At 40.3% G+C, this 25456-nt stretch overlaps 1 protein-coding gene across 2 annotated transcripts in view; it reads left to right on the forward strand.

The window, feature by feature from the left end:
- Window positions 1-503: 503 nt before the first annotated feature.
- The window catches only part of KDM3B (lysine demethylase 3B), a 62877-nt gene continuing 37924 nt past the window's right edge, over window positions 504-25456 (forward strand). The window contains exons 1-6 of one of the 2 annotated variants that reach the window (XM_045550906.1): window positions 504-887; window positions 13432-13599; window positions 16079-16192; window positions 17894-17999; window positions 19541-19665; window positions 22152-22226. In XM_045550906.1, the coding sequence (XP_045406862.1) occupies window positions 693-887; window positions 13432-13599; window positions 16079-16192; window positions 17894-17999; window positions 19541-19665; window positions 22152-22226 (783 nt within the window). In that variant the 5' untranslated portion in view covers window positions 504-692. The remainder of the gene's footprint in view (window positions 888-13431; window positions 13600-16078; window positions 16193-17893; window positions 18000-19540; window positions 19666-22151; window positions 22227-25456) is intronic. The other variant, XM_045550907.1, reaches the window with a different exon arrangement.

Here is a 25456-nt window from a genome sequence, read left to right on the forward strand (position 1 = left end):
AGTGGATGGAATACATTGGCCAATTGGAAAGGAACCTATGAACTACTTGCAGTATAGAATGGGATACTATGTTATGGGCCAATGAGAAGGAAGATTGTCTCATGGACCAATGGGAAGAACATTTCCTAAAAGATGACAGGAAGGGTAGCCCATACTTTCAGGATAGGAAATCAATAGGGTATTGGAGACACTAACTTCCTAGCTCAAAACGTCTACTTTCTAAGATACCTTGCCCCTCAGTCCCCCCGCCCTGTAAAAGTCTTTGGCGTTCAAGGAGAGTAGGCTAAAACCCTCTCAGATTCGGGACTCCCTGAAGGAAGATTGGGACCAGGGATGGTGCCACGGGGGACTGAAGGACCCGCCCACTTCCCCAACCCCGGCCGAACCTGTAATTCCCCTCCCGGCCACAGGGGGCACTGCAGGCCCCGGGGAGGTTGGGGCGGAGCGCTGCGAGGGGCCCGGAGCTGCCGCCCCGCTCCAGAGCGCGGGGGGCGCTGTGCGGGGCCCCGGCTGCGGCTCCGCTCCCGGCCACGGGGGGCGCTGCGCGGTGCCGGTGGTTGGTGGTGGCTGTTGGGGGGGGTGGGGGGGAGCGGCGGCCGCGGGTGGTGCGGAGGGAGGCCTTGCGGGCGGATCGGGCGCTTGGCGGTGGAGGGAGGCGGCGGGCGGGAGTGCGGGTCGGGCCGGCCCTGGCGATGGCGGACGCGGCGGCCTCCCCGGTGGGCAAGCGGCTGCTGCTTCTGTTCGCGGACACTGCGGCCTCGGCCTCGGCGTCGGCCCCCGCGGTGGCGGCGGCGGCGAGCGGAGATCCTGGGCCTTCGCTGCGCACTCGAGCCTGGCGGGCCGGCACGGTGCGGGCCATGAGCGGGGCGGTGCCCCAGGACCTGGCGGTAAGTGGCGGCCGAGGCGGGCACTCGAGGCCGGGGCTGCGGGGCCTGCGGGCGGCCTCCCCGGGGGCCTTTGTGAGGGGGCGGTGGGGTGGGGGTGACCCAGTTCCGCACCCCCGAGTCTCCTTAGCGCCCCCCGCCGGCACCTCGGCACCCCGAGCTCTGGCCGGCATGGCTTCCGCGTCGGGGTGTGCGCCCCGGTTTCCCCCGGGGGGCGGCCAGGGCGCCCGGAGCGGCCGCTTCCAGCCCGGAGGCCCCGCCTCCTGAGCGACCCTTTTCTCGGCGTCCCCCCCGAAACACGCCTTCCGAGCAGGCTCTCGAACCCCGGCCTCCCGGGCCCCTCAGAGTTCGGCCCGTGCTGCCGCTGCCCCTTCGAAGACGTGGACCTGTGGTCCCCAGTCTCTCCCGGGAGACCTGCGCCCTGATCTCTTGCTCCCAGAGCCCCGAGTGGGGCGAGAACGTGGGCAGTTGTGGGAGGCACGGAGGCTGCAGTTGAAGCTGCTCGGGGCTTTTTTATCTGGCAGTTACTTCCTCCTTGTCTGAGCCGGGCTCGGCCTGGCAGTCTCCAAAAAGGCCAGCTCTCGGGACTCCCTCAGGCTCCCCTCTCTTTGCGCTTCTGGGTGACAGGAGCTGCAGTTGTGGCTGTTTTTGATAAGTTTGAGATCTGTCTTAGTAGCCGAATGGAGCTGCTGGCTGGTGATTTTTTGATCCCAGTTTGGCTATTCCCCCAACCTTGGGGAGGGGTTTTGTTTTGAAACTTTGTGACGGGGCTTGGCTGCTTTTGAATGTGTTTTGGTGTGTTTTGTGATTAAAGTTGTACAGTAATAGAACTTAACTAGTATTTCGGATCGTGATGTGTTATTTTTGTTAATGTGGCGGCAAGATAATGTCTGAGTTTTGGCAAGCCTCTTTAGTTCCTCATTCTGATAGCGGCCCTACCTTCTCTGGTGAGATAAATCTATGAAAAATGAGGGGAGGAGGATGTAATTCTTTTGGAATGTAATAGATTAGCAGGCAGAGGTAAGTTTTCGTGATGAACTTACTTCTGTTACTTCTGCAGATATTCATTATAAATGGGAACGCATTTTGTGAGATTTGGAGGTAATGTGGGTTTCTGATGTTCATTTTTCTACCAATTGATCAACAGTGTTAGGATTTCTTTTTTTCCTGATATGCGAGCTTTATAGGTTGTTTGGCTTGTGGCTGGCTTAGGCTTTACTTCTGCTACTTGAGCGCACTTGCTTTGATCTTTCTTCATGCTCTGTAAGAAAGGCTGCTGGGACATTTATGAGGCTTCAGTGGGGTGAATTTGTAAAGAGATACCAGGAATCTAAGGGAGCGGAGATGGTGATTAAGACGGGAATTTGGATCTAAATTTCTCTGCGCTTTCTTCAGAAGATGGCTGGGATGGGGGAAAAGGTGTCCCTCTCAGTACCAGAAATTCATTCTGCCCCTTGGAGGCAAAATGTACTTAAAATCAACCATTCTGTGCATACTTTGACCTCAGATCTAATCTGCCCTCGCTATTATTGTTGAGGTTTTATTTTCTGGTTCTTCCAATGGTTGTTTCCTCCCTCAGATGAATTGCTAATGAGCTCTGCACCTGAAATGCCTAGCCATTCATTTTATTGTTTGCTGGGCTCCCTGAGGGCAGAAGTTTTTGAAGCTCACTGCCATGCTGGACACTTAACTAAGCTAAATACTGAATAATTTTACTACTGGACAGTTGGAACTGGGTTCTCAAACCAAGTAAAAAGTTGCGGTGATTCTTGGAAATTAAAGCAAGGTATACATTACAGCTGTGTTGAGGTCTTGCATGGGGCTTTGTGAATATAGAAGCAGAAGCAGGTTTTGGTTTTAAGAGTACATTTATGCTTGTCTTGTGTATATATCGATGGATGTAGATGAGAAAACAGCCACAACAAAATTCAGAGCCTTTAGATTTTTTCATCAGCTTGCAAAATTGCTCAAGAACTGCTGTTAGGTTGAAGTTCTATTTAATGGCAATGACTAGTGTAGGATCAGAACTGGACGTTTTGTTTTCTTTTTTCATTGAAGAGATTTCCTTTGGACCCTTGGCATGTGGACCTTTCCAATTTACACCACACACTGTAGTAAACACAACTGTCTTCCAATCAAAAGTGTTCTTCCTGTACTCAAGGGTGGAGTTTGTAAGCAGCTGGCCTGTGATTGGGCAGATTTTCATTCAGTTATGTTTAAGATGTTTTCAGGCATGCTTGGTTTTGAGTAATGCATAGCAGGGCGCCCCCTGTTAAGGATGAGTAATTGAGGGTTGGATGAATGAGTTTCTGAAGTGATTGAAAACACACTTCTCAATTTTAGGCTCCGTTAATATCCTCTCTCTAAATACTTTTTGATCCAGAAATCCTTCAGAATATAGTACTGATCCATTTAATGAAACCTGTTTTGTAAAACAATACCAAAGCCATGTGCTACCTTAAGATGAGATGTGAAAAGACGGAAGTCAGGATCCTATTAATTGGGAGTTTTGTTGATAAGGGTCTGATAAGTAGGCATCTTCACCAGCAAAACTATGCTGCCAAATAACTACTGAGATTTTTAGCCAAAGTAGGAAAAGAGCTCCCCCCCCTTCTCATGGAATAGTAGCTTTATTTGTGTTTCAAATAGGCCTTTTATGTAAAAAAGAAAAAAAGATTAGTTTGATGGATTTTTATTTATTTCTTTCTAGCTCTCCTTTGCTAACCTGGTGTCCTCTTTGTGTTCCTAAATCATTGGTCCATGTAAGTTGCAGAGAACTAGGGACCTTCACATATGCAGTATGTAGATAAAACAAACACATAGACCAAAAAGGAATATGTTATAAAAGGAAAGAAAACCTGTAATTGCAAAATGTCAAACAAAGGTATATACAGAAAAAGTGCTTAATCTCCATCCTCCTCCAGCTCCCATTTACCAAAGAAGGGTGAGTTATCTTTGCTCATCATTCTTAATACTAGTATAAAAAATATGAAAACATTCTATCATATCCAAAGGATTGCTTTTTTTAAGCAAATGGTGACATGCTGCACAATATCTGCAGCCTGCTTTTTTTCCTTTCATTTAACAGTATAACATGGACATCAATACCTATAGATCTTATTCATCATTTCTGATAACTACCTTATAATCCATACGATGGATATACCATAATTTATTCAATCATTCTTCCTGTTGATGGACATTCAAGTTATTTAAAGGTTTTTTAACAGTAAAGACAGTGCTGTCATTAATATACTTGTACATATATTTTCATGTAATCTAGGTTTAATTTCTGTAATTTAGCCATCCAGGGATCAGGTTAAGGAGTATGTGTGTATTTTTATCTTACTAGGTAATGGCAGGTTATTTTCCAGTAAGATTATAGCATTTCATACTACCACCAACTACTTAACAGTACTTATTTCTCTTTACCCTTGCCATCACTGGTGTCATCAGTCTTTTTTTCATTTTTGCTAATCTGATGGATTAAAAATAGTATCTAGCATTTTCATGACTACTAGTCTTTTTTTTTTCCCCTCCGAGACAGGGTCTCGCTCTGTTGCCCTGGCTAAAGTACAATAGTGTCATCATAGTTCACTGAAACCTCAAACTCCTGAGCTGAATCAATCCTCCTGCCTCAGCCTCCTGAGGAGCTGGGAGTACAGGCTGTGCCACCACACCCAGCTAATTTTTCTATTTTTTGTAGAGATGGGATCTTGCTCTTGCTCGGGATGGTCTCCAACTCCTGGCCTCAAGCTGTCCTCGTGCCTTGGCCTCCCAAACTGCTAGGATTACAGGTGTGAGCTAAACTTTTCCAGCCTAAACTTTTCTTAATAGTTTCTAGGTTTACTTGGCTGGAAAGAGATCCTCCATCTTGAGCTGACATAAATATTCTTCAAATTTTGTTTCTAACATTTTCATTTATTTATACCTTTTATATAAATTTATTTTTATAACATTTATTTATTTATACCTTTAGATCTTTGGTCCATCTGGAATATTTTTGTAATTGGCATGTGAGATGGGGGAATCTTAACTTTTTTCCTACTGAGTAACCAATTGTGGCAGAACCAATTTTATTAAGAAAACCTATCTCTGCAAAAAACTATTTTTTAAAAATTAGCCAGGCATGGTGGCATGAGCTTGTAGTTCTAGCTACTTAGGGGCCTCTAGCAGGAAGATTGTTTGAGCTGAGGAGTTCGAGTCTGCAGTGAGCTATAATCAGACCACTGTACTCCGTCCTGGGCCACAGAGCGAGACTCCATCTCAAAAAAAAAAAAAAAGTAGACCATCCTCTTCATGCTGTATGGTAGAATGAAGTGATGCTGTAATGTAGGATCAGTTTGTTTCAAATGTGTATCATAGCTCTCTCAGCTATCCAGAACCTGCAAGAGGAGTAAAAGCACATCTGACTTATTTTTTTATCCCTTAATCTTTCATCTCTGGGAAAGATGGACTCTAAAATACTCCTTTCCTTTGATTTGAGATAATGTAATAATTGTATCAGTGTCCAGGCTAATACCATGTTTTTTCTATGTGGGAGTCTTCCAAGAGGAATGAAAGTGTACCTGCCTTTTTTTTTTAACACCCTCCCCCGAACCTTTCCTCTTTGTCTCAGGATAGGGTAGGTGGACTCTAAAATACATCTCTCCTTTGTTTCTAGATAATGTAATAATTATAGTCAGGTCCAGGATAGTGCCATCTTTCCTATGTATGATCCATTATTATTTATTCTCTACATGTGTTCAAACAGAATTTCAGCCCTAATTGAAATGGGAGTTTGTGGCTTTTAAAACGTTTATCCTTAAGTGTCTTTTTCTTATAATTCCAAAGTTAAATAAAACTCTGAGTGATATCTTGTTATCTTATGCTGCCTTTATTAAAGTAAATAGAATATGTTTTTGTGAATCAGTGTATGGTTTAGATAACTTTAAAAATGAGATTGTACTTTTTGACATTAAGAATCTATGCTGTTTAATTGTGAGCTCTTCTAAGCACACTTATCATTGTAACACTCCCCTTACAGTGGCAGCTCTGTTTTTGAAACACTGAGCCATGGTTGAGTTTTCCAGGCACTCAAGTACTTTGTATACTTTATTTTTTAAAAAAGTTTGTCTTATTTTGTGTGTGTGTGATTTTTTTTTTCTTTTTTTGCCACACATTCTGTGGATGGTGATTGTGTGTGATTTTTAATAGCTCTATCTTTGTCTCTGCATTTTATTTATTTCAGGGCTATACTTTATGTCCACCAGTTATCACATTATACACCGTTCATTTTATCCAGCATCCTCTTCTTTACTACACAATCAGATCTTTCCTCTTTTTTATTTTTTGAGACAGGGCCTCACTCTGTCACCCAAATTGACTGCAGTGCAACGGCATGATCACAGCTCACTGTAACTTCCAACTCCTGGGCTGCAGTGATCCTCCTGTCCCAGCCTCCCAAGTAGCTGGGACTATAGGCGTGCACCACCATGCCTGGCTTATTTTATTAAAAAATTTTTGTAGAGACAGGCTCTCACTATATTGCCCAGGCTGATCTCAAACTCCTGGCTTCAAGGGATCCTCCTGCCTTGGCCACCCAAAATGCTGGGATTACAGGTGTGAGCCGTCAGCCTGGCCCAGATCTTTCATCTTAATTACCCATTTGTTTCTAAGGGACTTGCTTCACTAATTCCCCACCTGCCAAGGGCTCATTTCCTCCTTTAGTACTCACTTGCCTGGATCTCATCTCCAGCTGTTCCTGGTTGATTTGGTTCCCCCTCCACCAACAGACTCAAAATGGTGGGTAAGAAACATGGCATTTTCTGTTGTTGGTGATTTTCTCAACAGCTGGAGTGGGTTCCTGTAGGCTTTCCTTCCACAAGGCCTGGGGGACACAACACCTGTTGTTCCTTCTCAGTTTTCCACTGCCTTTGACAGGATGGTGGTTTTTAAGCCCTCTCTACCTGGCTATCCCTACTGCTAAAGTGTCTTTTACACTTGTTCTGTAGGTGTATAAAACCTGCCTGATTGTTGAGTAGTGACTCAAATAGTGTGACCTCTCTCAGTTTTGCAAGGGCAGTAACTCCATTTTTTTTTTTTTTTTTTTTTAGTGACTTCAGGGATAATCAGGCTCTAGGGGACTGATTCTCACTAACCAAACTATCTGGAGACTGATTTGTAAATCTACATGTAAGGTTATTAATTTACAGTGGGTGATACACTTATCCAGAGATCTGTGTAGAGCCCCCTTCTGGCCTACTCAAGAGACCAAATTACAAATAAGAAGGATCTTTGGTGTGCAAAGAATCAGACAAGGAAAATTGGGTATTGCCAAAAGAATATTTGCTTTATTTTATTTTATTTTTTTAAACCAGAACCAAAGCTTATAACCAAAAGAATATTTAAAGAAAGCAGCCCTGACTTTGGTGATCCTCCACTTTCCTTGTGTTTACTGGCTTCCGTTGCTTTTCAGTAAATTTGTGCAGTTTTTCCCCTGTTAGTTTGCCTACTGTCAGTTTATTTCATAGACTCAATCATTGAACCCACAGAGGGTGGAAGGAAAATCTTCTCTACACATGCTTATTTCCTCTATTAGATTGTAAGTTCATGGAGGACAGGGAACGCATACATTTTGCTATTACTGTTTTTAAAAAGCCTCTGACCACCCTGTCTAAAAAGTAGAATATTTAGAAGCCCATATTAGGTTAATGTTCCTTTCTGATTTATTATGGAGTTTCTACTCTATGGCCCGCTGTTAATAAGATATTTATAATTGATCTTTAAGTTTTTTCTTTTGTATATTTTTATTGTTGTGGACTCACTACCAATTTTTTTTCCCCAAATTCCTGAACATAAGCAGAAGACTACTAATTTTTTTGTCTTGATGTTATTGGAATCATATTTGGGACTCAATCCAAGGTTCACTGTCCCCTGGTTATTTACGTCTGGGTTGTTTTCTTAGATGAGAAGCATTTGATGTTTTCTGATTTTGAAGTAATGCATGCCTTTTATACAAATTGTAGAAATTATTTTAATAATATATGTATATATATTTGAGACAGAGTCTTGCTCTGTCACCTGGGCTAGCATGCCTAGGTGTCAGTCTAGCTCACAGCAACCTCAAACCCCTGGGCTTAAGCAATCCTACCTCAGCTTCCTAAGTAGCTGGGATACAGGTGTGTGCCACCATGCCTGGCTAATTTTTGCTATTTTTAGTAGAGACGGGGTCTCACTCTTGTTCAGCCTGGTCTTGAACTCCTGAGCTCAAGTGATCCTGATCCTCCCACTGCCTCGGCCTCCCAGATTGCTAGGATTACAGGCGTGAGCCACCTCACCCAGCCATATTTTAATAATATTAAGAAGAGAAAAGGTTAGACCCTGTAGTCTTACAACCCATTAGAAACTACAGATTTAGGATTTTAAAAAGCATAATTGAATTCATACTGTGTTTTCAATTTTGAGTTTTGTTTTTTCCTTTAACGTGGAAATTATTTTTCTTTAGTACTAAAAACTCTTCATTTTAGGGTTATTTTAATTTTCTTGGTACTTTTCTGTATTTTCCCCAGGTAACGTGTATTGCTTTCATAACTGAAAGGAAAACAATACATACTCTGCAAGAATATTTTATGAATATAATTTTTTTGGCTGAGTAATTTAACTGTTCCCCTTTTCGTGGGATATTGAAGTTGTTTCAGATTTTAGACTTTATCAATAAGGCCATAATGAGCATTTCTGTGAATAAACCCTTTTCTGTGTAGAGGGTTATTTCCTAGGATTATTGTCAGGAGTGGTATCATAGAACAGAGTATGCACATGTTGAAGAATCTTGATATATAGTGAATTTCTTTCTCTTTTTTTTTTAAGTCATAACAATTTATACCTTGACTAGCAGTGTGAGCTTGCTTAAGGAAGGAGTGTCAGGAGCCCATGCCCTGCTAGGCATTTTAAGTCTTTATTTCACGTAATCCTACTGGCAATCCTTTGAGGTAATTATTATTCCTATTTATAGGCAAAGGAAGTGAAGCTCAAAGAGGCTAAAGTAACTTGCTCCAGGCTACATAGTTAAGAAATGGGAACGTTGGGATGTAAATCTAGATCTTTGTGATTCCACAGCCCCTGAAAGCACTATGTATGCTTGAGTTTTTATTCAGGTTATCCCTATTGTACTCGAGTACTTCACTTTAAATTTTTTCCGGATGTCAGAAAGTAGAAAAAAGGAGGGGGGTGCGGATAATTGATAGAAAGCTATCTCTCGAAAATCAAAGGAACTATAAAGAGAAAATTATTTTTTATTTGAGAACCACAGTATTCTAGACGTGCATCATTCCCCCACCTTGTCTGTCAGGGTATCCCGCGGTTTTGTGAAATCGTTTGTAATAGGGTTCACATTTTGTTTAGAGTGTAGGTAGGAAAATTGGAAAAGAAAAGTTTGGAACCTTGAAAATCTTTGATTTCCTTTACTCTATCACAATCATCACCATAGTTTTATCTCTAATTTCTCAAATATATATTCCATTCATATAGTCTTTTTATTGGATTAGGCCTTTTTATCTTTTAGTTGAGCTATTATTGCTTTGTAATTGATCTCCTTGCCTCCAGTTTCTTCCCTCCATAATTTATCTTCCTTTTTTTTTAAAAAAAATGTTCATTGTATAAAAAATATAGGTATACATTCTTTAAAGAAAAGAAAAAGAAACATCTGATGAGACAAAAATACTATTAACCTTCCCGTCCAATCCTCCTCCCCCCAAATAATTTGCAACTTGCTTTTTCCCCCTGCACATAATATATCACAAAGATCTTTCCACATTAGTCTTGATAGACCTCATTTTAAAAAACTCCTCTCTATTATTTATTCCATAGTATAAATTGTGTTTGTTTAATTGTAAGTATAAAATGCTTTATAGTTTCTATTTTGATTTCTGATTTCAGCTGAGTGTTGAGAAGTTTTTTCTCCCAGGCATTTTCTTTCTAAAACGTATTTTGCCATGTCCCCCACCCAGCCACCCACCCACCATCCCTTTAAATTATCAGTGGTTCCTCCAAGTTTTATAACAGGCAACATAAACTTAGATGGGTCCAGGGACTAGACTTGTGAGAAATAGCTGGGTGATAGACCAAAGGGTGTAGTAGGGATTGGTAGCTCCTGGAGAGTGCAGATGCTGCCTAAAGATGTTTAATGCACGTTAAAAACAAGCAAACAAAAACACACTCCTGGCCAAACAAGATAACTTTTGCCAACAGGTTTCAATTTATCATCCATTAACATGCCAGGCAGAGAGCCCTTTATAGCTTACATAGCCACCTCCTCCTCCAAGAAAACTCGATCTGCTTTTATTTTTCTCTGCCTTTGCACCTGCTGGAAAGTCTGTCAGAAGAATGCAGCTTGTCCTGTAAGATTCGGCTTGAATGCTACTACCTCCTCTGTGAAACCATTCTAGTTTCCCAGGGCAGGTGGCTTGTGTAACCTACATAGCATATTCAAATCTGTATTATTACCCTTATTACATAGCTCTGTAATAATCTCTGTACCACTCTGTTGGCTCCTCTAGGGTGTGAGTCCCTCCTGCCAAGTGCTACCTTATTTACCTTGATATTCTTGGCCCTGCCAAGTGCTACACGTATAAGAGGCATTTTATTTTTGTTGAATGAATGAATAAATGGATAATTTTATTAATTATAGAAAGAGTGGCCTTGGGGAGAGCCAGAATCCAAAGCGATGATTATATGATTACATGACAAACATGAAGCCCTATATTACTCAGATTGCTACCATCTGATTTAGTCAAGCATAAGGTCATTTATTTGATTTTTTAAAGAACTTATTTGGTTTTAATGCCACTAAAATGAATGTAAATAACATGTAGATCATAAAGAGAATTTTGAGATGAAAGCAAGTTTTAACACTAATTCTCCTTAATTAATGAAATACTTTACATCTAATCCTTGGGTTCTAACTATAGTATGTATTGTACTATTAGCTACTTTAGTAGTAGAAATTTAGTCAGCCTTTTAAGAAATCATGTCAGATGGTTTTTGTCCTGTCCTATTGAGATTATCAACCCTCCCCTGGTCATTTCTGGCTCAATCCAACCACTGCCATTGATTTTTGTTAGTTTATATCCCTTCTTCCTTTCCTGTGGCCTGGTCACTACCATTTTAAGAGTATGCATTCTGGCCAGGCACAGTGGCTCATGCCTGTAATCCTAGCACTCTAGGAGGCCAAGGTGGAAGGATCGTTTGAGCTCAGGAGTTTGAGAGCAGCCTGAGCAAGAGCGAGACCCCGTCTCTACTAAAAATAGAAAGAAATTATATGGACAACTAAAAGTATATATAGAAAAAATTAGCTGGGCATGGTGGCGCATGCCTGTAGTCCCAGCTACTCGGGAGGCTGAAGCAGGAGGATTGCTTGAGCCCAGGAGTCTGAGGTTGCTGTGAGCTAGGCTGACGCCACGGCACTCACTCTAGCCCGGGCAACAGAGCGAAACTCTGTCTCAAAAAAAAAAAAAAAGAGTATGCATTCTGTGTACATTGATTTTAAATGCTTTTTTACCTTGTATGTTCTAACTCCCTTCATTTCTCTAGCTGGGAAGTACAATGCTAGGGCCAGAAATAAGCTTTACTGTTGGGAGGACGTGTGTACATATATCCACATTCCATATTGCTCTCATAACTAATTCATGTCATTAGCCTGGAGCTGTTGCTTGATCCCACAATGTATAGTGTGGGAATGTTGTCAAGTTTAACACTTTATTCCGTATCTCTTGTCCAGGCCGGTGAAGAGATAATTGCCCTTAAATTAGGTGAAATCTGCCTCCTAAATACTTCAGCTTTTCCTCGTGTTTTTAGATATGGGATGATAGGATTCTTGAGTGTTAACTTTTTAAATGTTCAACTTCCGATGTACAAAGAATAAAAATCATTACAGCTTTAGCACAGTGATTGATTTTAGTTTTGTTCTTGTGTTTATGTGTTGGTGTGACCTAGAATATTAAGACTCCTATGTTGATTTTTAAAGTGGTTGGCATATAAGAACTACAGCATGGCACCTAGCCATTAGTCACCGTGGAGCCAGCCTCGGCCTCTGGTTTTCTGAGTGATGCTTGGTGTAAAGTACTGTGTCACTCGGGGTCAGATACAGCCTGGGCATTGAACACTCCATACAGCTTTTCATGATTTGCAAGGTCTTGTCTGTACTCCAGACATTGTCTCTTCCTAACATTAGTTTGCCCTTCCCAATAACTCCCCAGTTGCCAGTTGGGAGTCACATCTGTGGGGATTCTGATATTGTCCTACATCACTCAGTGTTGCCTTAGGAAGATTCATGTGAGAAATTTACAGAACCAAGTGGTTGGAAAAGCTTTGCTTTCCTTGAGTAATTGCTGCATGCTTTACTTGTGGACAGTGAGAACTATGCAGCTGACTTTGTCTCCATTTTTACACTGGCATTTGGGAAGCTCAGACACAAAAGTGTCATTCAATTATAGCAGCTGTATAGATTCTTATTGCCTGCCTAAGTTTTCCCTTTTTTCACTTTGCTAGTGACTTCTTGTTGTAGTTTGCTTGGCTCTCATTTTAATTTATATTTTATTGTTTTATTGCATGTGTTTCCCAAAAGCCAGCTAAAATTCTTTGAAGATGAAATGGGATATAAATAAATACCCTAGCCCTGCTTTTCTGACTAGCTATATGTTAAATACTGGACATACACCTATTCTAAGCAGTGATACCTGTATGCATATGTCTTGCTCTTTATGTTGTGTTGAATCGTGTTCAGAAGTCCGAATTTACATAGAAAGCCAAATCTAAGCATAACATTTATTAGAAAAATATAGTTTCATTTAATATGAATGGCTTTCAAAAACTCTTTATGTACGGTATCTACTTAAGGGTATCAAGAAGTGGAGTACCTCTTCAGGGAGGAAGCAAAGCATTGTTGTGGCTACAGCATGCTTCAGCTAGCAGATGTGAGATCATTGCTGGCAGTGGCACTTAAATAATCCACATGCAGGAATAGGAGGGCAACTATATTTTTTCATTGTTTACCCTTTTGAATTTTGTACCATGCACATTTGTTATCTATTCAGAAAAATTAATAAAAGAAGTTCACAGTCATTTTCAGTAAAAGTATAAAAAATTTCCTAATAGACTGTGAGCTCTTTGAGACCAAAAAGTGTGCCAGATTCTTCTCTGTATTCCTGATCCTAGCATACTTCCTTGTATACAGCAAGGCCCCAGCTAGTATGTGTAGGTATGAATTGGAAACTGGGTTGCAAATTTCAGTAGGGACATGACTAAGAATTACAGAATGACTGTGGATAACTCATGCCCCCTTAACTCTCTTTCCTCTTTCCAGAGTGGGGCTGAGACCAGCTTCCTGGTTCTGAAGTAAGATCAGTTTTTATTGACATCCATTTAAAGAACTTAAAAACAAGTTACTAGAATTATTCCTAGTTAGTGAATATAAACAAACATGAAATAGGGGGTTCATGTTTGTTTATATGTTGTAGTGTAGGATTGTTCCAAATGTGACTTCCAAACTGCTTTTTATCACTTTTTCCAGATCTTTGTGGAATTTGATGGCTGTAACTGGAAGCAACACTCCTGGGTTAAAGTTCATGCTGAAGAAGTTATTGTGCTTCTGCTGGAAGGGTCACTCGTATGGGCACCCCGGAAAGATCCAGTCCTTATTCAAGGCACTCGAGTCTCAATTGCACAGTGGCCAGCCCTGGTGAGTAGTTTTTATTCGGTAGGAACATATTTGAGCTTTACTCCTATGTTGTAACTATTACTATTTACCCAAAAGCTGAACTCTTTAGAATTCCCCAAAACCATATGCTTTGTCCTTAACACACTTTTATTCTGAAGTTACCAAAGTAAAAATTAGAAGAGATCTTTTCTCCTATGTCCTTCAAAACTTTTTATATTAGATAATATTTGATACTAAAGAATATTTTTACCTTTAATTTTTTCTCATAGCAAGATTTTGAAACAATGTGTGTAATCCTTAGTTTTCTTGAGTATCAAGTTTTGTTTAAGTATCAAGTTTTGTTTTATGGGCGGGCGGTGGCTCACGCCTGTAATCCTAGCACTCTGGGAGGCTGAGGCAGGAGGATCACTTGAGGAATTCGAGACCAGCCTGAGTAAGAGACCCTGTCTCTACTAAAAATAGAAAAAAATTAGCCGGGCATGGTGGTGCATGCCTGTAGTTCCAGCCACCTGGGAGGCTGAGGCAGGAGGATTGCTTGAGCCCAGGAGTTTGAGGTTGCTGTGAGCTAGGCTGACGCCATGGCGCTCTAGCCTGGACAACAGAGTGAGACTCTCTCAAAAGAAAAAAAGTTTTGTTTTATGAGTGAGACAAAATAGTGTTACAAGATTTAGTTATGAAAGTATCCATTTGTTTCTATCCTATTAGCAAAGTATAGACATAAATGGTAACATTTTTTTTTTTGCCCTATGATCAGTTGATGGAGGAATAAATGGTAACTTTTAAAAAAAAAGTCTTAATTCTCTAACCAAATTAAATAAATAATATTCAAAACAAATATTTTTTACCTATTGGTTGTACATATTATCACTTACTAAACTGTCTTTCATTTTTGTTGTTGTTGTTGTTGTTGTTTGTTTGTTTGTTTGTTTGAGACAGAGTCTTGCTCTGTTGCCTGGGCTAGAGTGCCATGGCGTCAGCCTAGCTCACAGCAACCTCAAACTCCTGGGCTCAAGCAATCCTCCTGCCTCAGCCTCCCGAGTAGCTGGGACTACAGGCATGTGCCACCATGCCCAGCTAATTTTTTCTATATATTTTTAGCTGTCCAGATCATTTCTTTCTATTTTTAGTAGAGATGGGGTCTCGCTCTTGCTCAGGCTGGTCTCGAACTCCTGACCTCGAGCGATCCTCCCACCTTGGCCTCCCAGAGTGCTAGGATTACAGGCATGAGCCACCACTCCTGGCCTTTCATTTGTTTTTATTTTTGTTTTTTAAGACAGAGTCTTATTCTGTCACCAGGTTATAGTGCTGTGGCATCAGACTAGCTCACAGCAACCTCAAACTCCTGGGCTCAAGCGATCCTCCTGCCTCAGCCTCCCAAGCAGCCTGGACTACAGGCGCGCACTACCATCCCTGGCTAATTTTTCTATTTTTTGTAGAGACGAGGTCTCACTCTTGCTCAGGCTGGTCTCCAATTCCTGAGCTCAAGTGATCCTCCCGCCTAGGTCTCCCAGAGTGCTAGGATTACAGGTGTGAGCCACAGCACCCAGCCCTCGTTTTTTGTTGTTGTTGTTTTTTGTTGGATGTTTTTGTTTCTTTTTTGTGTTGTGTTTTGTTTTGTTTTGGAGATGGGCTCGCTCTGTCTGCCATGGGTAGAGTGCAGTGACATCATTACAGCTCACTGCAACCTCAAACTCCTGGGCTCAAATGATCCTCCTGCCTCAGCCTCCCAGGTAGCTGGGACTACAGGCGCGTGCCACCATGCCCAGCTCATTTTTAAAATTTTTTTGTAGAGATGGGGTCCTGCTATGTTGCCCAGGGTGGTCTTGAACTCCTGCCATCAAAGCAGTCCTCCCACTCTGGCCTCCGACAGTGCTAGGATTGCAGGTGGAGCCACTGCGCCCTGGCCATCTTTGTTTTTGTTTTGTTTTTTCCACTTAGTACAGTGTCTGGTATATAGAATGCTTTGTTTTTAAGGCCACTTAGAGTTGAACTTTTAGGAGAGGCTCTCTTATAGATGGATATGAGGTCTCTGTGTGACTTTTATAGGCCATTTATTTATGAAATAGTAATGTGAATTTATCCATGCGTATTTATGCCAGTGATTATTTTATAAAGTTCACAAAGATTTCAGAAGTTCTAGAGATGGTAACATTGTAACTCTTTATTCTGGGAATTTACTATAATTTAGCCCCCTTAAAGCCTGACAGAAAGATTAGTCAGATCCCTAGAGAGAATGAGGAGAATTTCTTATTCCTATTGTCCTTTTCAGCCTATAAGAATATTGTGCTGACTTTTTGCTTTAGCTTACTTTCTATAATTATTTGAAGGGCAGATGCTGGGTTGGGAGTGTTTCTAAGGACTTATGCTTTAGCCTATCTGTATTTACTGGATGAAAGAAATAATAGTAATGGATACTTTCTTTGAAGTTAAAGATTTAATTGGATTATTATTTATTTTCATTTCTGAGCTCTAATCAATTTCTTGTCATTGTGCTTCACAGACTTTCACTCCCCTAGTAGATAAACTGGGTTTGGGTTCTGTGGTTCCAGTGGAATATCTTCTGGATCGGGAGCTTCGGTTCTTGTCAGATGCTAATGGGTTGCATCTGTTCCAGGTACTTAACACTTGCTCTAGTTCTAAGCCTATTGTTTCTTTCCTTGCTAATTTCTTTATTGATATAAATGTGAATGTTTCCCTTTTTCTTTTAGCATTTCTTTTATTACTTCCTCCAATAAATCCCCCATGCCTTTTAAAATTTCCTTTCTCCCTTGAAAAGTGCATTTGATGGCTGAAGCTTCTTTCCTTTCCTTCACACCCTCACCGCACCCTAAAACTGCCCAAGACTTAAAACCACAGTTCTAAGGGTCTCTTTACCAGAGGTGGCTTCTTTGAGGTAGCTGCTGTAAAACTTGAGTCTGAGGGCCTATTCTTGTGTTAGTGGCAGGTACGCTGGGCAGTGTTTGGGCTGGTTTTGAGCAGCATGAAGTATTGAAGAACTTAGATACATCTTTAGTTACAAAGAAAAGGGATAAGTTAGTAGTGTAAACAAACTAGCATCTGAATTGTAGTTTCAGAATTTAAGAAAGGTACAATTTATTTTTCCCACGTAAGGGTTGCTGTCTGAAGGTTAAAAATTAGGATATTTCTAAGAGTTTTGCTGTCTTATTGAGACCACTAAGCACAGTATGTCCTAAACTGTGTTTTGTGAGATATTAATGATGATTTCAACTGGGTGTGGTGGCTCATACATGTAATGCTAGCATTTTGGGAGGCTGAGGGGGGAGGATCACTTGAGGTCAGGAGTTCAAGACCAGCCTGGGTAACATGGTGAGACCTTGTCTCTACAAAAAATAGAAAAATTAGCCAGGTGCAGTTGTGCATGCCTATAGTCCCAGCTACTTGGGAGGCTGAGGCAGGAAGATAGCTTGAACCCAGGAGTGTGAGGTTGCATCGAGCTATGATGCCACCACTGCACTCTAGCCCAGGCCACAGAGCAAGAACCTATCTCAAAAATAAACAAATAATAATAATATTGATTTCTTTGTTGATATGTCTTCTTCCATCATTAGGCCTTACTCCCTCTCAGCAACCTTATTCATCTTTTTAATCCTAGTGCTCATACGAGATGACACTTAGTAAATGTTAGATAAATACCAAAATAAGCAAAAAGGTTTACATGGAATACGATGTTTTATAGTCAAATAAGTATGCTCACACCTGTAATCCTAGCACTTGAGAGGCTGAGGCAGGTGGATCGTTTGAGCTCAGGAGTTTAGACCAGCCTGAGCAAGAGCGAGACCCCATCTCTACTAAAAATAGAAAGAAATTATATGGACAACTAAAAATATATAGAAAAAGTTAGCCGGGCATCGTGGCACATGCCTGTAGTCCTAGCTACTCGGGAGGCTGAGGCAGGAGGATTGCTTGAGCCCAGGAGTTTGAGGTTGCTGTGAGCTAGGCTGACGCCACAGCATTCTAGCCCAGGCAACATAGCAAGACTCTCTCTCAAAAAAAAAAAAGTCAAATAAGTATGGGAAAGACTGGCCTAAATGGGTTTCTTTCCTATATGACTTTTCAGAACCTTTAATATGCTATTGTATGTAGAAAGCTGTAGTATATAATATTTCCATTTCCTAAGCCTAGTTCATTCTAGCATCCTTAATTTTTTCAGAGCATCTCATGAGGCTAGAGTTCAATAGATATTCTTTGGCAAATCTTGATATAGAGCTCCTTGGGGTATGATTTTTCTAATATGGTTAGATATTATTGCTATTCATTTTAATATGCAGTTGTTTTCTTCTTTTATCTCTACCAGATGGGAACAGATAGCCAAAACCAGATTCTTTTGGAACACACCGCACTGAGAGAAACAGTTAATGCTTTGATCAGCGACCAAAAACTACAAGAGATATTTAGCCGAGGTAAGAACAGGTAGTCTTCTGTCTCTGAACTTTGAATAAGGTGAATGATCAATGTTGAGTGAGAGAATGGGACACCATGCAACTTTAAACATTTGTGCTTATCGTCTTTTTGTGGATAGAGTCAAGATTGTCTTCAGTTAGCTGGATCTCTAGAATAGACTGCAAAAATAAGATCTCACTCAGACCATTGTTCGTCTTCATTCTACATTTTATAATACATAGTTTTATTGTGAGTTGTTTTTAAATTTCTTAAGTATTTATTAAGAACTTACCATGTACTAGAAATAATGTTAAGGCACTGGGGATATAGCAATGAACTAGAAAATCTTTGCTTTTGTTGAACTTACTATCTGCAAGTATCTCAAGAACTAAAGACTTAACACCAACAAATAACAACTCAAAATGAAAATTATGTTCATAAAACAAGTTCACAGACTCATTCACATTAACTGCATTTTATTTTAAGAATGAAAAAAAATTATTAGCTTTCAAGTTCAGATACAAGTTTTGCCCAGGATTGTACCCAAAGGGTAGACGACTACTTCATTTATCCTTCCCTTCATGTCATTTATCTATTCCCCTTCCTTCTGGGCCTCATGGTAATCATTACTTTTAGTGAAATAGTGTCCTTGGTTCTCTTTTGCCAAAATAAATCCAAAGGTAGGAAAACTGACCTATTGGGGAAAGAGGATGTCAGAATAAGTGATGTTTAATAATAATGAAGGGAAGATATGGCAGAGAAAGGATGTGAAGAAAAATTGCTAGCAGAGAAGAAAATTGAATGGACAGAAGGAGAGATAGAAATGTAAATGAGTGTGTATAGAAAAATTAAGCTTAATTATAGCTCTGAGAAGCGAATATTCTAAAATTGGTAATGATTTAGCTATATAGTCTTAAATGAACAACAATATGTGTGAGAGAGAAACTGTCCTTGAAGGGCCAGCTGAATTGCAGTATAACGTTACCTGCTGATAAAGTAATATCTTTGAAACTCTGTGTTCCTAGGAAGACAGGTGCTATATTTGTTCAAGCTATTATTAGTGCAGAGGCTGGAAACCTCATAAATTGAACTCTCTACCCACTGTTATTGAAATCAAATAGCAGAATGTAAATGGTCACATATCATGCCCATAGTCAGTTAACATAATAGCACATTCAACTTAGTGACCTTCCACTTTTTTCATGTATATGTTAGGTATCTGACCATATCTACCTATAGTTTTTGCTGTGTCAGTTTCCTCTCCTTTACTATATTAGTTTCAGAATTAGAAGATTGAGAAAAGGTGGGCTTAAGGGACTGGGAAATTCTAAGGAATCTCCAAGTAAATGAAGAATTTACAACGATCACTGGGAAAAACCATTTATATTTTATTTTAAATTGCTATATATGGTAAATCTGGAATTGCTCATTTATTCAATTCTGTACAAGGACTAAAAGTGCCAGATATTTACATTATATAATTTTTCTTCTGCTTTTAGAAACAATTATGAAATATAGATTAGCCAGAAATATTCAATACTGACTGATGTCTCTCCTTCAGGTCCTTATAGTGTTCAAGGTCACAGGGTCAAAGTATACCAGCCAGAGGGGGAAGAAGGGTGGCTCTGTGGTGTTGTAAGCCATCAAGACTCTATCACCCGTCTTATGGAAGTGTCTGTAACTGAGGTAAGGCTCTGGGTTATTCTTTCTAAGGTCCATCTGTCCCCTTACAGAAGATCGTGTATACAAAGTGAGCCCTTTATTGTGTGTAAGGAGATGGGATCCATCCTTGCTCTATCACTAAATGATTGCATGAGCCTGAGAAAGGCTGTTCAACTTTCTTGACCTCACTGTTCTCATCTGTAAATTAGAGGTAATTATGTAAACCCCCACTAATCTCACAGCACTGTTTTGGGTACTGAGATAATGTATTTGAAAGTGCTTTGAAATCTGTAAAACAATATACAAATGTGACAGGGTGTTATTATTTTATCATATCCATAAAGGTTAGTAGTTAAAAGACTAGTCAATTAGCATTTGCTTCTGTAGTACTTCTGCCACTTTACACTCTAGATGCTGAAAAAAATTGTTTTAAATGAAATAAACAGAAAAAACATAGCATCTAGAGGTACCTGGAGAATTGTTTAGGAAAAACAGTAGATAAGTGTTTTGAGGCAAACAAATACGTATTTATGACATCTTTGAATTGGTTTTAGACTTGCCCTTAGCAGTGATATATAAGTGCTTTTATTTTGTCTTTATTAAATTTTTAAAAAATTAATATTCATTTAAAATTTTCAAACAGTATACATATCTATAAAATAGGTATTGAAACCTACCCCTTCTAGGCAAATATCACTCCAGTGGTAACTATCATTAATATTAATTGTTTGATATATATTCCATATTCTTCCAAATATTTTGAGTGTGTATATATGTATAAGAATATTTATATATTATGTAGTTATACATAATTATGTAAATCAAACTTTAGTAACAGATTGGACCATGTAATACATAGTTATATAATTTACCTTTCTTAATTGTTTATAATGAACATCTTTATATATAAATATGAAGATCTACCTGATCCTTTTAAAATAGATGCACACTATTCCACTAAATGGATGTATCATAACTAATATAATCTAAAATTGATGGACATTTAAATCACTGTCAGTTATACAAATAATGCTACAGTGAACATCCTTGAACATCCTTTTAATTTATTGGAATAAATTTCTGTATGTGTAATTGCTAGGTCAAAGGATATGCACAAGTTGGGCATGGTGGCCACGCCTGTGATCCTCGCACTTTAAGAGGCTGAGGTGGGAGGATCGCTTGAGGCCAGGAATTTAAGACCAGCCTGAGCAACATGGCGAGACCCATCTCTACCAAAATTAGAAAAATTAGCTGAGAGTGGTGGTGTGCACCTGTAGTCCAAGCTAGTTGGTAGGCTTAGGCAGGAGGATCGCTTGAGCCCCAGAGTTTGAGGTTGCAATGAGCTATGATGAGGCCACGGTACTCTAGCCTAGGTGGACAGAACAAGACCTCATCTCAAAAAAAAAAAAAGGCACAATAAATTTGACACACTTTATCAAGTTACCCTTCTCCCCAACTCGTGCAATTTTTATTCTTTAATTGTAGAATGATTCTTTTAATGATTGTTGGTTCTGATGTTTTTTTTTTTTTTTGAGACAGAGTCTCGCTGTGTTGCCTGGGCTAGAGTGAGTGCCGTGGCGTCAGCCTAGCTCACAGCAACCTCAAACTCCTGGGCTTACGTGATCCTACTGCCTCAGCCTCCTGAGTAGCTGGGACTACAGGCATGCGCCACCATGCTTGGCTAATTTTTTCCATATATATTTTTAGTTGTCCAGATAATTTATTTCTATTTTTAGTAGAGACGGGGTCTCGCTCAGGCTGGTCTCGAACTCCTGACCTCCAGCAATCCACCCGCCTTGGCCTCCCAGAATGCTAGGATTACAGGCGTGAGCCACCGTGCCCGACCAGTTTTTGTTTTCATAATATACAAAATAGGAAGGTTTTAGAGATAGGAAATTTGGGCCAGGCACGGTGGCTCATGCCTGTAATCCCAGCACTTTTGGAGGCCAAGGTGAGAGGATTGCTTGAGGCCAGGAGTTCGAGACTCATTTCTCTACAAAAAAGAAAAAATTAGCTGGGTGTGGTGCACACCTGTAGTTGTAGCTACTCAGGAGACTGAGGCAGGAGGATCACTTAAGCCCAGGAGTTTGAGGTTGCAGTGAGCTATGATTGTGCCACTGCACTCTAGCCTGGGTGATGATTGAGACCGCATCTCTAAAAAAAATTTTTTTTTTAAATTTTAAAACTGAAGGAAAAAGAGATACAGAATTTGAAATTAACATTTCTAAAAGATACACTTGGGCATTGAACTCAATTCTTTCATTCATTCACTTAACAAATATTTGAATGCTTACCATATTCTAGGTCTTGTTTGAGATATTATTATTATAGCATTAATGAGACAGAAGAGATCCCTGCTTTCCTGGAGCTTTTATTTTAGTAGATGAGTAGAAAACAATAAAGAGATGATTATATAGATTGGGAATAACATAATTATGTCTTGATGGGCAAGGTGTTAAATATCTTTTTCCCCATTTTTCATATTTTCTGCTATCCTGCTCCTGCTGTAGAGTGGTGAGATCAAGTCGGTAGATCCCAGACTAATCCATGTGATGCTGATGGATAACGCAGCACCTCAGAGCGAGGTATCGTAATGGACCGAGTCTCTGAGCAGACTCATGAGCTTGCATTATATTGTTATGTAGATTCTTTATATGTTTGTTTCCTATGGATGCCCTTTGAGTTGTTCAGCTCTGGCCATTGTACATTTTTTGCTGTCTTCAGTCTGTCTAATTAAGGGTGGATAGTCTCAAGAAAGAGACCTAGTTTGAGCAAACCGTTTTAATCATGGCTATGTTCTCTGGTTGTTTTAGAATCCAAGGCCTAACTCTTTCTTCTTATATTCTCTCAGGGCTGGTATATTTGAAAGATATAATAAACAGTTAGAAGTACAATAAGTGCAGAGGCTCATGCCTGTAATCCCACTGACTGACACCTGTAATCCCAGCGACTGGGGAGTCTGAGGCAAGAAGATCGATTCAGGCTAGGAGTCTTAGCCCAGCCTGGGCAACAAAGCGAGACCCCATCTCTAAGAAAAATTGAAAAAATTATCTGGGTGTGGTGGTGCATGCCTATAGTTCTAGCTACTCTGGAGACTCAGGCAGGAGAATTGCTTGAGCCTAGAAATTTGAAGTTACAGTTGAGCTATGATTATGCCACTGCACTCCAGCCTGGGCAACAAAATGAGACCCCCCCACCATCTCTTTAAAAAAAAAAAAGTGCAGGAAGTAGTAATATTCATGACCTACCCATTAACAAAATATAGTGGAGGCCGGGCGTGGTGGCGCACGCCTGTAATCCTAGCACTCTGGGAAGCCAAGGTGCGTGGATTGCTCAAGGTCAGGAGTTCAAGACCAGCCTCAGCAAGAGCAAGACCCCATCTCTACTAAAAACAGAAAGAAATTATCTAGCCAACTAAAATATATATACAGAAAAATTTAGCCGGGCATGGTGGTGCATGCCTGTAGTCCCAGGTATTTGGGAGGCTGAGGCAGTAGGGTCGCTTAAGCCCAGGAGTTTGAGGTTGCTGTGAGCTAGGCTGACGCCATGGCACTCACTCTAGCCCGGGCAACACAGCGAGACTCTGTCTCAAAAAACAAAACAAAACAAAACAAAAACAAAATTTAGTGGGGAAAAAAGTGTGGTATTAATATTTATATTTATTTACTAGCAGTATTAGTAAATACAAATCATATTAAGACCACTTATTAAAATTTATATTATATTTTTCAAATATACCTCCCCTGAGAGAAATGGAGAAGCTACATCCTCTTTTTTTTCCCATTAGATGGCAGTGAGCTCCAAGGGAGTATGAAATTCTGCATTTTCAAAGTAGAATCAAATCAAACAGGTGCCCAGTTCAGTGCTCAGCACACAGTGGATTACTCCATAATTGTTATGAACCAGGCCAACTCTTAGTTCATTCAGAATTATTATAGCCCAAAGAAAGATACATTACAAATCTCTGCCTAAACCAATCAAGGAATTCCATGAATTTCCTTCAGTTGGCCAACTGTCCACATATTCCTCGTGGTATCTTAGCAACTCTATAGTAATGCTGTCTTGGCCACTCCTGCTTAGTATACAGTACTTCCTCATCATCTTTATCTAGTCATTCTTTATAAAGACCAGAGCAGGAAAAGAAGAATCAGGGTTAAATTTAAGGTGGGGTGTGGTGGCTCACTCCTGTAATCCTAGCATTCTGGGAGGCCAAGGCAGGAGGATTGCTTGAGCTCAGCAGTTTGAGACCAGACTGAGCAATGTATTGAGACCCCATCTCTACTAAAAATAGAAAAATTAGCCAGGTGTCATGCTGCATGTCTGTTGTGTCAGCTACTTGGGAGGCTGAGGCAAGAGGATCACTTGAGCCTAAGAGTTTGAGGTTGCAGTGAGTTATGATGATGCCACTGCACTCTACCTGGGGCAAGAGAGCAAGACTCACTCTTAAAAAAAAAAGAAGAAGAAGAAGGAAAATCAGGGTTAAATTTAATAGCTTTTTACTACATATTATGTTACCATGAATTTTAAGTCTTTTGACTATGTATGTGTGGCTGAAAACAGCTTGTTACTTTGGTGGTGTATTGGGCCCCCTTTTTTATTCCTTTCCTTATTTTATTCCTTCATTAAGCACTATTGTATGCCAGGTACTGTTCAGCTGGACAGATATAACTGGGGAGTGCTGGTCTCAGTGTCCTAGGCTGTTTACTCCTATGTGAGTAGCTCACTGTAAGTAGGACATACATAGAAGTTGTGTAGGGAATGGTAGGAGGTTGCTGTGAGCCAGTCTCTTCAAGTTACCTGGGTTAGTTAGAGGTGGGATCTGTGGGCCAGGCGTGGTGGCTCACGCCTGTAATCCTGGCACCCTGGGAGGCCAAGGCGGGTGGATCGTTTGAGCTCAGGAGTTCGAGATCAGCCTGAGCAAGAGCGAGACTCCTTCTCTACTAAAAAAATAGAAAGAAATTATATGGACAACTACAAATATATAGAAAAAATTAGCCGGGCATGGTGGCGCATGTAGTCCCAGCTACTCGGGAGGCTGAGGCAGGAGGATCCCTTGAGCCCAGGAGTTTGAGGTTGCTGTGAGATAGGCTGACACCATGGCACTCTAGCCTGGGCAACAGAGTGAGACTCTGTCTCAAAAAAAAAAAAAAAGAGGTGGGATCTGTGGTCTTCAGCAATAGATGTTGGTGCTTCCCTTTTTGGCATTGCCATGTTGTGACTATCTCCTTGACTAGCAAAGTACAATTAGTTTTCACAGTTCTGCCAAGGCTTTAGTAACCGTTTTTAGAGGTCCTCGACCACCTTGTCTCCTTTAAGTGTGAGCGTAAGTGAATAAGCAAGAGAGAAAAGGACAGATTTCACTGATTGTACTTCCATAGTTCACAACACTAAAAACTGGGTGTTGATAGAGATTGAAGAAAGGATAAAAGAGTTTTAAAAGCAGATCAAAATAAAATAATACTTAGCAATCAGAAACAGTTCTTGAATGAAAAATTTGGAAACTTAGATAATATTACCAGAAGTATGGGAAAAATCGAAGTAAATCTTGAGCTTTATTTAAGAGTTGTAGAGTGAAATTAAAGGAGAAAGAATGGAAATGAAGGCAGCAAAAGAAAAAATACAGAAACTAGACCTGACGAGAAGAAACATAAAATTTGAAAAAGTTTCCATTTTAACAGCTATAATAATGATTACAGTAAAGATGTAGATCTGTAAAGAATCTACAAGTCTTCAAGGGCAGTAGAAGTAGATTAATTAAATTGGTAAATATTCATGGTTAGATCATTGTGTCACTTGTTACCACCCCAACACACAT

This window comes from Lemur catta, chromosome 5 (assembly GCF_020740605.2).
Source record: "Lemur catta isolate mLemCat1 chromosome 5, mLemCat1.pri, whole genome shotgun sequence".
Lineage (NCBI taxonomy): Eukaryota > Metazoa > Chordata > Mammalia > Primates > Lemuridae > Lemur > Lemur catta.